The 15,937-nt window shown below is 44.1% G+C and overlaps 6 protein-coding genes across 6 annotated transcripts; 4 read left to right on the top strand and 2 right to left on the bottom strand.

Annotated features, from left to right (window-relative positions):
* Nucleotides 1-236: 236 nt before the first annotated feature.
* Nucleotides 237-1,286, top strand: URH1 (trifunctional uridine nucleosidase/nicotinamide riboside hydrolase/nicotinic acid riboside hydrolase; the record flags this gene model as incomplete). Its single annotated transcript, XM_022607180.1, has 1 exon — nt 237-1,286. The coding sequence occupies one exon, from the start codon at nt 237-239 to the stop codon at nt 1,284-1,286; it is 1,050 nt and encodes a 349-aa protein (XP_022463802.1).
* Nucleotides 1,287-1,406: 120 nt separating this feature from the next.
* Nucleotides 1,407-2,879, bottom strand: DIT2 (putative cytochrome P450; the record flags this gene model as incomplete). The annotated part of the gene is made up of 1 exon (XM_022607179.1): nt 1,407-2,879. One exon carries the CDS (start codon nt 2,877-2,879, stop codon nt 1,407-1,409), a length of 1,473 nt encoding a protein of 490 aa, XP_022463801.1.
* A 1,081-nt stretch (nt 2,880-3,960) lies between these two features.
* DIT1 (Dit1p) lies at nt 3,961-5,562 on the top strand (the record flags this gene model as incomplete). Its single annotated transcript, XM_022607178.1, has 1 exon — nt 3,961-5,562. One exon carries the CDS (start codon nt 3,961-3,963, stop codon nt 5,560-5,562), a length of 1,602 nt encoding a protein of 533 aa, XP_022463800.1.
* A 589-nt stretch (nt 5,563-6,151) lies between these two features.
* KNAG0C04510 (uncharacterized protein) lies at nt 6,152-6,850 on the top strand (the record flags this gene model as incomplete). The annotated part of the gene is made up of 1 exon (XM_022607177.1): nt 6,152-6,850. The coding sequence occupies one exon, from the start codon at nt 6,152-6,154 to the stop codon at nt 6,848-6,850; it is 699 nt and encodes a 232-aa protein (XP_022463799.1).
* A 65-nt stretch (nt 6,851-6,915) lies between these two features.
* Nucleotides 6,916-11,583, top strand: PDR15 (ATP-binding cassette multidrug transporter PDR15; the record flags this gene model as incomplete). Its single annotated transcript, XM_022607176.1, has 1 exon — nt 6,916-11,583. The coding sequence occupies one exon, from the start codon at nt 6,916-6,918 to the stop codon at nt 11,581-11,583; it is 4,668 nt and encodes a 1,555-aa protein (XP_022463798.1).
* A 164-nt stretch (nt 11,584-11,747) lies between these two features.
* Nucleotides 11,748-15,614, bottom strand: TRS120 (TRAPPII-specific subunit TRS120; the record flags this gene model as incomplete). The annotated part of the gene is made up of 1 exon (XM_022607175.1): nt 11,748-15,614. The coding sequence occupies one exon, from the start codon at nt 15,612-15,614 to the stop codon at nt 11,748-11,750; it is 3,867 nt and encodes a 1,288-aa protein (XP_022463797.1).
* Nucleotides 15,615-15,937: the final 323 nt, after the last annotated feature.

The following is a 15,937-nucleotide window of genomic DNA, read 5'->3' as shown; positions in this document are numbered from 1 at the left end:
TGGCCGTCGTTTATTCCTAACTCCCAATGCATCGCCAACAGCGCCCCCCTCAATATGAGGATGTATATTAACGTATAACACAAGATAGTGTGTATACTACTTTCGATGTCTGGCTGTTTTGTGTTACCCATTCATGGAAAAAAGACTACTAAAAAAATCTGATTACGTATCCATATGTAACTCTATTCACGTAATCGCGCCACTGTCTGGAAACTATCAACAATATCCTGAGAATAATGACCATCTCGAAGATCCCAATATGGTTGGACTGTGACCCCGGCCACGATGATGCCATAGCATTGTTGCTGGCATGCTTCCACCCTAGATTCCAACTCTTGGGGGTCTCCACGTGTTACGGTAACTCTTCCCCTAAACACACAAGCTACAACGCCAGGTCGTTACTGACTGCCATGGGCCAGATCTTGGAGGTGCCCATTTACGATGGGGCCCAAACACCGTGGTTGAGAGAGGGGTTCAAGTACGCGCCTGACATTCACGGCGAGTCTGGTCTCGATGGGACGGATCTGCTCCCCACCCCGCTGGTCGGACCGAGAACGGACATGAGTTACCTGGATGCCATGGAACTCGCAATCAGAGAGTATCCAAACGACGTCACTCTCGTATCCACTGGTGCCCTCACCTCTGTGGCAACTTTATTCAGGGATAGGCCCTCGTTGAAGGGAGCCGTCAAATACATTAGTATCATGGGGGGTGCGTTTTCGGGTGTCGGTAACAAAAACTTCAACAACTCTGCAGAGTTTAACGTATGGCTAGATCCGCACGCTGCTGACTTCCTGCTGAGAGACCCGCTCGTGAAGGATAAATGTATATTAACCCCACTCAATTTGACACACAAAGCCATCATGACAGAACAAATTAACAAACTGGTTAGGGGCACTCATCATAATAACCTGAGATTGCTGTACTATCAGCTGTTTGAGTTCTTCAAAAAGACTTATAAAGACGTACAAGGGTTCCAGGACGGCCCCCCATTGCACGATCCGATGACTTTGTTCCCATTGTTACAATTTTACAATGCAGATGATGCAGAGGCCATCGGATTCAAGTTCAAAAGATTGGATATTGGTGTGGTCACAGATTTAGAGGACCTGGACGCCGGAAAAACGTTTGTTTTGAAGGAGCACGCCGTTGATGGAGAGCAAGGAACTATAGTAGGTACTGATATAAACTTGAAGGTTTTTTGGGAACAAATCTTGCACTGCTTAGATAAAGCTGAAAGGTTTTCTACAATTGAGGAGGTGGAGGAGTCTAAACCCTTGACTTAACAAAAACAATGGTTTGATATTTGCATACAAAATGAAAGAAGCAAAAAACAAATAAACAACTAAACATTTCTTTACTATTTCTATTCGTCTAAGTTCTTCAGTACAAATTCATCCGTCCCTTTAAGTTCTCCTTTCGCATGTTAGCTCTAGATTCAATGGGCACAAGGGCCCACCAGGGGTCATTTTTTCTTCCCAACTGGGTGATAGTGATAGCTTGAACTGTTTTAACACCTCGAAAATAGTGACTCTCAGTTCAACAAGAGCTAATTTTTCTCCCAGACATGCTCGGCGACCACCGTGGAAAGAACTTAATACGGCCGTGGTTTTTTTCTCCCTCCACGTTTTCAAAATGGTATCTATGTCAGACCCCCACCTCTGAGGTTGAAATTCGTCCGCGGTTGATCCCCAGCTCTTCCTATAGTGATTGGCTCCAAAGTTATTATATCCAACGTAAGTATCTTTAGGGATAACTATGTCGTGGCCTAATTTGCACAATCTGGAAGTCTTTCTGTTAATGATAGTGTTCAAGGGAGGGTACATCCGGACAGCCTCAAAGATAAACGAGTTCAATAGAGGCAGCTCACTCAAGCCCTTGGAGTCACCATCAACAATCCTTTTGCATTCTTCCCATATATCTTGTTGCCACGTTGACTTATACTTGGCAAGCAAATACAAGCAAGTTGTGATCAGCAGCTGGGGGTTTTCATGGCCTGCTACTAACAAAATCACAATGTTGTCTGTTAGCTGGGTATAGTTTATCTTTTCTGCGTTGTACGACCTTATTAGGTTACTGGCAGCAAAATCAGTTTGTTCGAATTGGTAGTTTTCGATCATATTTTGCCTCACCCGCTCAACTAGAATTTTTCTAAAGCTTTCGACATTTTTGAAGGCTTCTTTTCTCATCGGTATGGGGAAAAGGTCGAGGAAAGGGAAAGTAAGGAATAACGGATGAAATATTTGCTTCTTAATGAGAAGCAAGTGTTCGTGTAGCGAGCTTTTTTCCTGGTTCAAAGTTCCGAAATCGAAGCCGAGAGTAACTTCAGAAATGTTATCCAAAGTCAGCCTTTGAATCAATGGACCAACTTTTGTACTGCCAGATGCCACATCGACCTGATTGCAGATCAGTTGGCAGAACTTTTTCGCGTTTTTCCATAGGGGGGCCTCGTTGAACCGTTGCAAACTGTGGTTCAAACTTGTCCGGTATAATTTCCAGATATCACCGTGAGCGCTGATGACGTTGTCGCCAGTATACGTAGCAATTACACTGTATGGAATCTTTTTTTGATTCCCGCTTTTAGCAAATGTGTTCTCATCTTTGAAAACCTGTGCCAAAAACTCTGGTCTAGAAACAAGGATGTTCCATCTTGATCCGAAAAACGCTTTTACAGCACCATATTTTTCCATTGGTTCTCTCAAATATTTTTCATACAGTTCCACCTGGTCCATCTTAAAGAACACTGGTAAAAAAATAACATAGAAGGGGATCGTGGGTATGTTTCTGGGGAAGTTCAAGGGTGGAATTGCAATTTTGAAAAATAAGGTAGCGAGGAGCACAAAAAATATTGCGCTTATTGCGCTTATTGGTGACATCATTTGGTTTGGTTGTAGTGTCCCATTTTCTACCAGGTCGAGGACGAGGAAGCATTGAGGAATATATTTCCATGAAGCCTACCATGCTATATACTCGCTGACGGAGGCACCTCGAGCAGAAATGATTTCCGAATTTTATCCAAAATTTCCTATTTGGGTAAAGGGAATTTTTCGGCTATCGTATGTTTGGCAGTGAGGGAAGCTGCAACAGACCCTTCCCATCTCATATGTGTCCACTGGAATCCGTATCCGGTGAACAGTATACTTGGATTTTATTTGAACGGAAGTGTGGTTTATTTTTAGCCGAACGCTACGATCCTTTCTGGTTTAGAGCGGCTATGATCATCGGAATTGTTTCTTTCAAAGAACAACAGCAGCACTAGCCATCGCTTGAATACTACCTATAAACAACCTGGAATGAATGGTATCCTACTAACTACCCATGTGTGCGTTGCATATCGCAGGGGTGGTTGCTTTCTTTAAGGGGACGAAGTATTTTTTTCTCTGTTGTTTTGTTGTGTTTTCTTGGCACAGTTGGCATTATTGTTTTAGTGTCTTCTGTTGCAGCTGAGTTTATACGGCAAGTCCGATCCGTCATGGCCAGGTAGGGCATGTGTTTGTACCGATGGTATCCTTTCAGGTCAAAGCTGCAGCGCTCAAGGTACTTTTCTATTTTTAAAAGACACCTTAAGGGACCCTTGCCGCCGACAAAAAGGTGGAAAACAACCACATTTCTACACTGTTATGTCTTTCCATCGGTGTGTTGCCCACCAAACATCCTTGTTTGGTTGTTGCATCCTTGAAAGGTGCGATGATATCATGCTTTGTCTCGTTCCTTAGCGTTGTTTTCTTATTGTTTTTTGGACTCGAAGAACGAATATAGCTGTTGTTTGCACCTCATGGTTGACCCTTCGCGGCCGCTTAAGTGACCATTTACAGCTCACCAAAACACAGGTATTCTTGGATTATAAAAGAGGAAGGTTCGATGTTGACTCTTTCCAATTGACTTGACTTGGCTGCAACCTATAACATTTGAAATACTTATTTTTCGGATATCCAACTACTCAATTTGTGACGAACAAACATGACAATTATTGAAAACGTCAAGGCAACTTTCCTGAGAACAAAAAAAAATGATTCTCAAAACAGTGTTGACCAGGAGCTGTTAGAGGAGGATTTATCAACATTCTCCAAAATCCTGGCCATATATACCAGAAACTCAGAGAACGGTGAACTCTATTGCATCGAGGAGAAACCCACTTGCCATACCAGAGCTAACTGGGGCGAGTTCAGGGCAAAATACAAGGAGAATGCCACGGGGTATTCCCCTCAAACTGCCCAGGTCAAAGAGTACATAATGGATGACAGAGAGCTCGCCAAGAAGCTTACTGGGAAACCGGACCTGTTAAAAGTTTCCGAGTACGTTAAAGCTGGGGAGATGCAAGTGCGCGGTCTTGTCTCCATTATTGACCAGAACGAGAACGAATTCCACGACTGGTTTTTGTGCCATATTCTGGACCAGTGTAGATTGGAGCTCGACAGTGTCCCTGTGCTTCCCTCTCCCATAGCTTATCATGAAATGATTGCTAATTTTTTTGCGTCGAACTTAAAGAACACTACCGCCCATGATGAATGGGAAGCATGTGGGCGCGATTATTTCATCGAGAAAGTGAGGTACTTCACCGATCGATTTGTTCAAGTGGAGTGTGTTCTGCCAGCTTTCCCGTGCAAGTCGTCGAATGGGAACAAAGTGCACGGGGCCGTTCCAGACAAAGGCGAGGAACTGGCCTTGAGGAACATTTACCGCTTCACTGAGCTTGTCAAGGAGATATATCCACCCGGAATGAAAGTGTGGATAGTCTCTGACGGTCACGTCTTCTCCGATTGCATTGGTGTCGACGATGACGTCGTGGACCGGTTCACCGAGAACCTGCACGAGCTGTTTGCTAACTCGGGTACCCAGAATGTGGGTACCGTTGGCTTCTACTCCCTGATTGATATCTTCTTCAAGGGAGAGTTCAGCCCCAACTTCGATGAGCGCTGGGTCGAGGACGTTGAAGTTCTGCACTACAACGACACCAAGATCAACGAGAAGTCTGACCTATCCAGACGAATGCTCATGAAGGGGTGTGACACTGACGACGGCACCCTGCGGAAGCAGATTGGTATCCCTAGACACCCTCGTCTCCACCTGTACCGCGGGTTTACCAAGTTTATGATGGAGGATCTGAGCCAACTGCCGAAGTTTCAGAACTGTTCGCGGAAGCAGTTCAAGAAGACTGTTTCCAAGGTTGCGTTCAATATGATCAAGAGAAACGACGCGTACTCAAACCTTGTGGAGCTTATGTTCCCCCGGCACCTGCGTATCTCGATCCACGCGCACACGAACAGTGGCCCCAAATTTGGGATTAAAGTGATCTCCGAGGATCAGTGTCGGATAATCAAGGACCTGCAGGACCTGATGGAGCCGAAATTCGACGACTTGCTGCACATCCCGACGCCCTGGCACAACTGTGTGGTGGAGGTGATTGACACTGTCGTTGGTTGCGAGCCCCGCGGGCGTTTGTACTTGACCAAGACGGAGGTTGTCAAGAAGGCGATTTCAAGCGGCAAGTATACTGGTGAGTGGAACCCCACCAAGATTGACGAGGGCAGGGGAGGCCACTATATTCTACGTCGGTTATGATAATGAGTGCATGTTCTAGGTATCTTTTTTATAATGTTTTTGGATGTTGTGTTTCGTTCGTTGCCTCCGTTAAACATACTCTGTTCTATTAGTATGCGGGGGGGGGGCAATATACTTACGTAGATATATATATATATTACAAGTCAGATTAACCAAAAAGTGGGTACAAGCGTTGGGTATTGGACCGTAACCGTCCAAATTCATATTGCTCTTAAGTAATCTTCTTTGATGGACCCGATGGCGTGTACGTGTTTGGAGCTAACCTGGCTGAGGCACAACAAGACGCGCAACAGCAACTGAAGACCACAATATGTGTAGGCGACACGCAAATTAGAATTCCCTAATGGCGATCACCCTCTCTCTGCACAGCCGTTTGAATTGAGTTTAGCACTGTGTATATTTAAAAATAAACCTTGCTACATTCAATGACGCCACTTGCAGAGCAGCGGGGACTGCACTGTCCAATAGAAGCCCTGTTGCTCAAGTGACAGCTTATTACAGTTGGTGCCAGTGCGGGGGGGTATTGCAGTTCCCGGGTTTCAGTGTAAGTAATGTAGTACTAAACTCCGGGGCGGTCGGGTTTACACCTATGTGCTGGTTCCGTTCCGCGGGGTTGACTCTTTTCCACGGAACAGAAACAGCAGCAGTGGCAGCAGTAGAGCGCACAGGGTGGCCGCCCCTTCTTTCATGCGGGGTTCCTGTCCGTTTCCTTCTGGGGGCAGAGGGGGGCGGCCCTTTTTCCCTTCCGCGGCGGTGGCTCAGAAACAGCTGCAGCAGCGGACGAGCGAGTTCCGGGGGAGCCTTGCTTCAAATGTTTCCCCATTTGGCGATTGTCCAAAGGCAAGGAGGCAGCGGGAGAAAGGGCGCAGAAGAAAACTGCCGTCCCTCTCCGACAGTGCTAATCTCCGCGGTCCTGCAGGGTTTTCTGAGATGCGGAGGAGAGGGGGCAGGCGGACCCGCCCCAGCCTTTTTTGCTTTTGTTTTTTGTTCTCCGTCTCTGTCTCTGTCTGAGGGTTCCGTTGTTTTCCTGCCACGCTGGAACAATAACCCGAGAAAGAAAAGACGTTGTAAGCTCTTTGTTCTCTCTGTGTGTGTCTGCTGCAAAGGCAGTCAATGGTACTTTGGGAGCTTGGGATTTTATATAAAAGTATGTTGGGCAGAGAGGTGCGGGGGAGGGGGAAGACAGCGATTAGGAAGTATACGGTTGGTATATATGTATCTGTCGATGGTTGAATCTACCAACATATTTGACAAGACACATATCATATATCAGAAAAGCGGGGACTGAGAGAGAAGAGAGGAAACATTAATATTATATTACATACTCATTTTTTTTAATATTCAAAGGATATAATGCCTGGAACGTCAGATGAGGAAACGTTCGGGAATGTGTCCCCGACAGATTCGAGCTCACTGACAAGTTCAGAGGAACACCCTTACACGGGGTTGGACGCTAATGCGGAAAAACACATTAAAGACCTGGCAAGGTCGCTCACACAGGCAAGTTTGGGGCAACAACAGGAAATGGGGGATCAGGGCTCCTCCATTGGCGGTGGTACAGCCGCCCAGGACTCTCAATCGATCTTCTCGACCGATTTGCTCCCGGGGATAAACCCGATTTACTCGGATAAGAACTCGCAGGGGTACAATCCTAAATTGGACCCTTCGTCTCCGGATTTCTCCTCGAAGGCGTGGGTGCAGAATATGTACAACTTGGAGACTAACGACCCAGATTTCTACAAACCGTACTCTCTCGGTTGTACTTGGAAGAACCTGAGTGCATCCGGTGACTCGGCAGACGTCACGTACCAATCCACATTCCTCAATTTACCGGTCAAGTTGGTCAAAGGTGTGTACAGATTGATAGCGAAGAAGTTGGGCCGGTCTCGGGGACAAACTTTCCAGATTTTGAAGCCAATGGACGGGTGTTTGAACCCGGGGGAGTTGCTTGTCGTCCTCGGAAGACCAGGGTCTGGGTGTACCACTCTTTTGAAATCCATCAGTTCAAACACACACGGGTTCGATGTCGATGACGACTCTGTGATTTGGTACAATGGATTGACCCCGCCAGATATTAAGAAACATTTCAGGGGGGAAGTAGTGTACAACGCGGAATCAGATATTCATTTACCTCACTTGACAGTATACGAGACTCTGTTCACCGTCGCAAGATTGAAGACACCACAGAACAGAATCAAGGGGGTCTCCAGGGAGGACTACGCAAACCACGTCACAGATGTAGTCATGGCAACGTACGGTCTTTCACATACAAGGGACACAAAAGTGGGGAACGATCTTGTTCGTGGTGTCTCGGGAGGGGAGAGGAAAAGAGTCTCCATCGCGGAGGTGACAATCTGTGGGTCCAAGTTTCAATGCTGGGATAACGCCACCAGGGGGCTTGACTCAGCGACTGCGCTGGAGTTTATCAGAGCGTTGAAGACACAGGCGGATATTGCTAATTCAACAGCAACGGTCGCCATCTACCAGTGTTCCCAGGACGCGTACGACCTGTTCGATAAAGTGTGTGTGCTCGACGACGGGTACCAGATCTTTTACGGATCAGGTACAGAGGCTAAACAGTACTTCTTGAACATGGGGTACGTGTGCCCAGACAGGGAGACGACCGCGGATTTTTTAACCGCGATCACGTCACCAGCGGAGAGAATCGTCAACCAGGAATTTCTCAATAAGGGGATTTACGTGCCGCAGACACCAAAAGAGATGAACGACTACTGGATCAACTCGGAAAACTACAAAAAACTCATGCTAGAGATCGAGGAGAACTTGTCCAAAAACGACGATGAGGAGAAACGGGTCGTTAAGGAGGCTCACGTCGCCAAACAGTCGAAGAGGGCAAGACCATCGTCACCTTACGTGGTCAGCTACGGTTTACAGGTGAAGTACTTGCTAGTCAGGAACTTTTGGAGAATGAAGAACAGTTCTAGTATCACTCTGTTCCAAGTGTTCGGCAACTCGGTCATGGCATTCATCTTGGGGTCCATGTTTTACAAAGTCATGCTGCACTCAACAACGGCAACTTTCTACTTCAGGGGGTCCGCTATGTTCTTCGCCATTCTTTTCAACGCCTTCTCCTGTCTATTGGAGATTTTCTCACTGTACGAGGCAAGACCTATCACAGAAAAGCACAGAACATACTCGTTGTACCACCCAAGTGCAGACGCGTTTGCATCGGTCATTTCAGAGATCCCACCCAAAATCGTAACCGCATCTGTTTCAATATCATCTTTTACTCCTAAGTCAACTTCCGCTAGGAACGGTGGTGTCTTCTTCTTCTACTTCCTTATTAATATCATCTCGACATTTGCATTATCGCACCTGTTCCGTTGTGTTGGGTCCGTCACGAAAACGCTACAAGAGGCCATGGTACCAGCTTCGATGCTGCTACTGGCCATCTCTATGTTCACAGGTTTTGCGATCCCAAAGACGAAAATCCTCGGCTGGTCCAAATGGATCTGGTACATCAACCCGTTGGCTTACTTATTTGAATCGCTGATGATTAATGAATTCCACGACATAAGATACCCCTGTGCAATGTACATCCCATCTGGATCTGTGTACGACTCCGTCACGGGTACAGAAAGGGTCTGTGGTGTCGTCGGTAGTGTCCCCGGAAGAGATTACGTCCTCGGTGACGACTATTTAAGGGAATCCTACGGGTATTACCACAAACACAAGTGGAGAGGGTTTGGTATCGGTATGGCATATGTCATTTTCTTTTTCTTCGTGTACTTGCTACTTTGTGAGTACAACGAGGGTGCCAAACAAAAGGGTGAGATGTTGATTTTCCCAGAATCGGTCGTTAGAAAGATGCAAAAGCAGAAAAAGTTGAAAGGTAGAGGATCTACGGATCAAGAGGACATTGAAAAAAGTGCTGGGAACGAAAATTCCACTTTCACAGATAAAACAATGTTGAAGGACGGTACCACCGATTCTAATTCAGCTACCATGGATGATACCAAGGCAAGCTTGCCCGATTTGACTCCGAGAAAAACGAGAGAATCAGAAATTGCCGCTCAGATGTCAGACTTTAAAATATCTGAGTCTAAGGCCATCTTCCACTGGAGAGATCTATGTTACGACGTTAAAATCAAGAACGGTACTAGGAGAATTCTGAGTAACGTCGATGGATGGGTCAAGCCCGGGACGCTCACAGCCCTTATGGGTGCATCTGGGGCCGGTAAAACTACATTGCTAGATTGTTTGGCAGAAAGAGTAACCATGGGTGTCATTACCGGTTACATCTATGTGGATGGTAAATTGCGTGATACATCTTTTCCCAGATCGATTGGTTACTGTCAACAGCAGGATTTACATTTGAAGACTGCTAGTGTGAGGGAATCGTTGAGGTTCTCTGCATATCTACGTCAGCCAGCCTCCGTCAGCAAAGAGGAGAAGGACGCATACGTTGAAGAGGTCATAAAGATTTTAGAAATGGAAGCATACGCAGACGCCATTGTAGGTGTTGCTGGTGAAGGTTTGAACGTTGAACAAAGAAAAAGATTGACGATCGGAGTTGAGCTGGCCGCAAAGCCTAGATTATTGGTCTTCTTGGATGAACCTACGTCAGGTTTAGACTCTCAAACTGCCTGGGCCACTTGTCAATTGATGAGAAAGTTGGCAGAACATGGTCAAGCTATTCTATGTACCATCCACCAACCTTCGGCCATTTTGATGCAAGAGTTTGATCGTTTGCTATTTTTGCAAAAGGGTGGTCAGACTGTTTATTTCGGAGACTTAGGTGATGGATGTAAGACAATGATTGATTACTTCGAATCCTACGGTGCCCACAAATGTCCACCTCAAGCGAATCCTGCCGAATGGATGTTAGAAGTCGTCGGTGCCGCTCCAGGTTCGCATGCCTCCCAAGATTACTATGAGGTGTGGAGAAACTCTAAGGAATATCAGGCAGTTAAAGAAGAATTGGATTGGATGGAAAAGGAACTACCAAAGAGAAGTAAGGAAGAGACTGAAGAGGAGAAAAAGCAGTTTGCCACAACCATATTTTATCAATGCAAACTTGTCTGCGTGCGTTTATTCCAACAGTACTGGAGGACGCCGGATTATCTGTGGTCAAAGTTCATCCTAACCATTTTCAACCAATTGTTCATCGGCTTTACATTTTTCAAAGCGGACAGATCCTTACAAGGTCTTCAAAACCAAATGTTGTCAATCTTCATGTATACCGTCATTTTCAACCCATTGTTACAGCAGTATTTGCCTTCATTTGTCCAACAGAGAGATTTGTACGAAGCTAGAGAGCGTCCATCCAGAACGTTCTCTTGGTTTGCTTTCATCATTTCTCAGATTTTGGTTGAAGTTCCGTGGAACATTCTAGCTGGTACAATATCTTTCTGCATCTACTACTATGCCGTTGGTTTCTACAGTAATGCATCTGTTGCAGGTCAACTACACGAAAGAGGTGCTCTATTTTGGTTATTCTCAATTGGCTTCTATGTGTACGTTGGTTCAATGGGGCTGATGGTTATTGCGTTTAATGAAGTAGCAGAGACTGCTGCTCATTTAGCAAGTTTGTTGTTCACCATGGCTTTATCTTTTTGTGGTGTTATGGTCACGCCTAATAGCATGCCAAGATTCTGGATTTTCATGTACAGAGTTTCGCCTCTTACTTACCTGATTGATGCTTTGTTGGCTTTAGGTGTGGCGAATGTCGAGGTAAAATGTGCAGACTACGAGTATGTGCAGTTTACGCCTCCCCAAGGCCAGACCTGCGGAGAATACATGAATCCTTATATCACGGCGGCCAAGACAGGATATTTAACTGACCCGGGGGCAACTGATCTTTGTCATTTTTGCCAATTTTCCCATACAAATGACTTCTTAAAACAGGTGTATTCTGCATACTATAGAAGATGGAGGAATTATGGTATCTTTATCTGCTATATTGTTTTCAATTACGTTGCGGGTATCTTCTTCTACTGGTTAGCTAGAGTTCCTAAGAGTAATGGTAAAATTGATCAACTGTCCAAAAAGGAGAAGTAACGTGTTTGCTTACTTTTTGGTAGAAACTTTATATTTATTCACGAATGCTTTTTCAATATATATTGACTTTTAATGTTTAATTTTAAGTTATAATTTTTCTTTTATTTATTTCTATGATTGTACTAGAAGACTTTTTGGATTCTCGTTGAATGTTAGGTCGGAACCTATAAAACATTAAATATTACAATCGAATGATCAAGTTGAATCACGGTGTCTCGGTCATCAGAGCGCGATAGACAAGCACATATCTGATATTGTCCAGTTTCAATAGGGAGGAAATCAAAAGTAGTTTCTGTAGCAGTACCTCCGCTAATACTTTTACAAGACAGACCATTGTATAGAATACGACGATTGGATTTTGAAAGCAACTTCGACGTCCTGTTGTCGAAAATTAGAACATTCAGCAAGATAATGCTGGGTAATTCACCTAGTGTGCTATTGTCTTTAACAGGGCTGACATTAACTGTCGCTTTCAAATGTTCGCCTACCTTCAAACTTTCTTTATCGAGATTCACGTTGATGTGGTAAGGAAATTTTCCCTCATAGAGAGCAGCAACGATGTTATTATCGAAAACATCCAGGAATTTCCTAGCATCGACCAACCCACCAACATTTTTATCGTGCGAAAAGTGCCACTTACACTTAAGTCTATCAAGAATGTATTCCCTACACCAGAACCGTTCCCTCACATCCATAATCTGTTCATCGGTCAAGTTTGTACGAATAAACTGTCTGTTGGTAACAACGGTTGGTATCGGTTTCTCAGATAGAACGTTATTTGTGTTCGCAATTTTCCTAACAGGGATGATGATTCGCAGAGTGTGTTCTGTTTCGACCATGTAGCTCTTACCCGAAAAGTCGTCAAACTCAGCTTGTAGTGTAATACCGTCAATCCATGAATTTCTAAAGTCAACCAAAACTAAAGCAAAGTCATTGACCCGAAGATTCTTATCTTTTGTCAGCTGCTTTTGTAAGTAAGCTGCCCAGTCAACATCTGCCCCAACATCTTGTTTAAATGTTTCGCTTATTGGTATTACGTCTAAGCTTGGAACTTCGATTGCCTTTCGTACTGTCACGTCATAAGTAACCTTCAGTTCTTTAACGTACATGAGCTTTTCGCTGGACCCTTTCATGCCGTACTCTATGATGAGGTCAAACTTGTTGAAGTTCAAAGGTACAGACATGACGTCCAAATCTACTGCGAAATTAACGCCTTCATTAGGTTTCAAACCAGTTGGCTGGTCAATTATCTTTATGCACGACTGCTTCAACGCTCGTAGACCCAATTCGAAGTTGTATAACTTATCAGGGGATAACTTCCGCCAGTAATCAGGCTTCAGTTCTTTTTCTATGTTGGTAATGGTAGAGAATTTAATATAATCCACCTCACAGCCAAGAGACTTATTGTTTAATCTCAATGGAAGTCTTGTTGTCGTACCGTCCAACACCATAACACAGTTTTCTGCTGCCGATGAATCGTTAATTAGTTCCAAATGTGGTTGTTCCGGGATTATCTTCATATCAATTGCGTTATAGGTATATCTGTGCATTCCTGATTCACTTTTAGTGTCATCAAAAATAATTTTGAACTCTTGCAAAGGAAGATTGAAGACAGATATATCCAGTGCCTCTAAAATGTGTGATTCGCTAGATGTCGACTTTTGCAAAATCAATGGAAATGAAAGTGTTGTCATGCTTCGGGGCTTCAATATGAATGGGCTGAACTCCGTAACAGTATTTTGACCTAATTGACAAAATTCTCTGGATCGTTCAGTCAGTTCTATCTTTGTGACGATTACCTCAAAATCAAAAGGATTCTGCAAATTGCAAGCCAATTCAATGTTATCACCAAGGATAAACTTATGAAATATGGTAGAGGTACTGATACCGGCTGCATCATCAGATTTATTGGTAGCGTTATTAGACGTATCGTCTTCCAAAGTCAAATGTTTAAACGGATTGAAAACTTCATGCGTATCAAGCATATGTGGTTTGGCTACTGATTTTAATTTTTGATCATCTAATATCGACCTCTCCCGGGGAAACTCAGAATCAGGGTTCGTTGGATCGTTTGTCTCCAATCTCCGCAGTTCGACACTTCTTAGTATACACGGATCCCAATATTGTAAAATTTCCCCCTGCTTGATAGATGGTAGGATGTAATCTTTCAATATTGATTCCTGATTATCAGTTGTCAAACAAAATGTATGCTTACTGATCAATAGAAGTGCCATTTTAGCACATAAGGAAAAGTCGCCTACTTTTTCTGCGACATCTCGACATAAACATATCACTTTTTTTTGAATTTTCAACCAATTATCATCTTCATTATGGGCCAACGGTTCTGTATTGCTATCTATCTTGTATAAGTGCATTATTCCCTTTAGTAGTTCTCTGTATGCAGGGTGCCATTTGAAACTTTTGGTTTTCTTGTCTTGTAAAAGAGTTTGTAATAACAGGAGAAGAGCGAACCCCTTTTTCCTGTTGTAACCCAAAAGATGGTATACGTTTGCCAGTGTATTATAAACGCCGATTTGCGCCTCAATACTCATGCCTGCCAAATCTAATTCGAACAGTCTGTTAGAAAACCTGTAAACTTCCAAAGCGTGTGTATTTGTAAAATCGTCTGCAGGTAACGGTTCTGTCGTTGAAGATTGAGGATTGATAATGCTTTGCAGCACTTTGGTGGATAGAGTACTTGTTGCAGATCTCGCTGAAACCATGAACGTTAGGATTCTCAACAAGAGATTGCAATACACTACCTGCGGTGCATATTCGCTGTTATGTGAAACACTCAACTCGTAATAGTATAGTATTTTATTTGATATCAATTGAATGAGCTTAGGAAGGTTGACTTTATCGACTTCAAGTTCCAACATTGTAGGATTCACGTTTGCCACTATAGAGTTTCTTGGAGACTTCATATGCATTGGTGTTACTGTAGTACTTGTGCGCGGTGTTGTTGCCTTCGGCGTTGTATCATTCACGGATTTTTCCTCAGGTGAAGATATTTCTACTGGACAAAGTTTATTTACAATCTCTGGTATGCAGAATGAGATTTGTAGATAGGACAGTAAAAGGAACGAAATTGCGACACCGTCCAATGCTGATCCTAGCCAAAGTAGGTCTCGTATTTTATGCAGGAGTTCAGCAGCCTCTGTGAAACTGTTAAGCGCATCGAGGTATTTCCCAGCAAGGAGTTGAAAATTACCCAGAATCTTTAGTTGTCTTCCTCTGGCCCTCTGTTGGGCTCGACTATCTGAGGTGGATAATGTGGATGCTAGTTTAATAGATGCAGACTTTTTAATGCTGTTGGTTGTGAGCTCAAAGGATGAGAGCCTTTTCGAGTTCGCGGACTGTGATGCTGCTGCGTTGCTTGATGTGTTGCGCAGAGAGTTTTTCCCTGAAAGGACATCGTCTCCGTATTTGGTTAAGTTCATTTTCATGATGGAGTTCCCACCAATTATCCCTGGAGACCTCAGTGTAACATGCTTGTAAGATGAATAGTAGTGGTTTAGTGATAGCAAAAAGCTTCTCCCAATATCGCAAATGATGGTCTCTAGGCGTTTCTCCATTTCGTTGAAACTTTTTATGTGGAAGACTCTGGGATCACGGTCATCTAATTTTTCTGAAACGTTCTTGCTGTTGAAATATATCAGACTATGCGATATCGTAGTTGCATACTTCTCCCGTAAAATCTCCATGTTCTTGACAGGATCACTATCATCGTTTACTAGCCCGATCACGACAAATTGTTTCCTAAAGGGTTCGAAATCGCAGAGAAACAGGTCTGTTTCGTCGGTGTGGCCCAGAGAATTAAACTGGAAAAACAAACGTCCCTGTGGGAACCCCTGCGGGTTGAACAAGGGACTGTCCAGTGGTGTGATGTCGAGCAGTCTGATCTCATTAAACCTCTTCAAATTCTCCAACGCGAGCTCACAGTCATCCCATTTCCAGCGACCAATTGGTACCACAAGTGTTCGAATCTGGCAGGGATCGACAAAGCTCGGGTAATGTACTAGTGAGTTCATGACTCTATATTTTTAGCTTGACCAACAACGGGCGATCAAAGAAGATGAAGGAAAGTCGCGGTAAACGGCAGGGAACACAAACTCTCCCACCTCAATGAATATCCAAAGACACCCTTTCAACTAAACCTTCACTTGGCTGATACCACCGCCTTTTGTCACTCACAAACGCCAACCAAAAGCTTTAGCGTGTGTTTTGGTCTGTGGTTACCGCTTGGACCGTCTTCTTTCAAAATTCCAATTTCTTCATCTAAAAAAAAATATGTATAATAATGTAAGCGTGCATGTAACTGTGCATCTATATCTATACATAGGGGCACAGTTAG

This window comes from Huiozyma naganishii, chromosome 3, assembly GCF_000348985.1.
Source record: "Huiozyma naganishii CBS 8797 chromosome 3, complete genome".
NCBI lineage: Eukaryota > Fungi > Ascomycota > Saccharomycetes > Saccharomycetales > Saccharomycetaceae > Huiozyma > Huiozyma naganishii.
The sequence above is the reverse complement of the archived record's forward strand: the minus strand, read 5'-3'. Positions and strand labels throughout refer to the sequence as shown.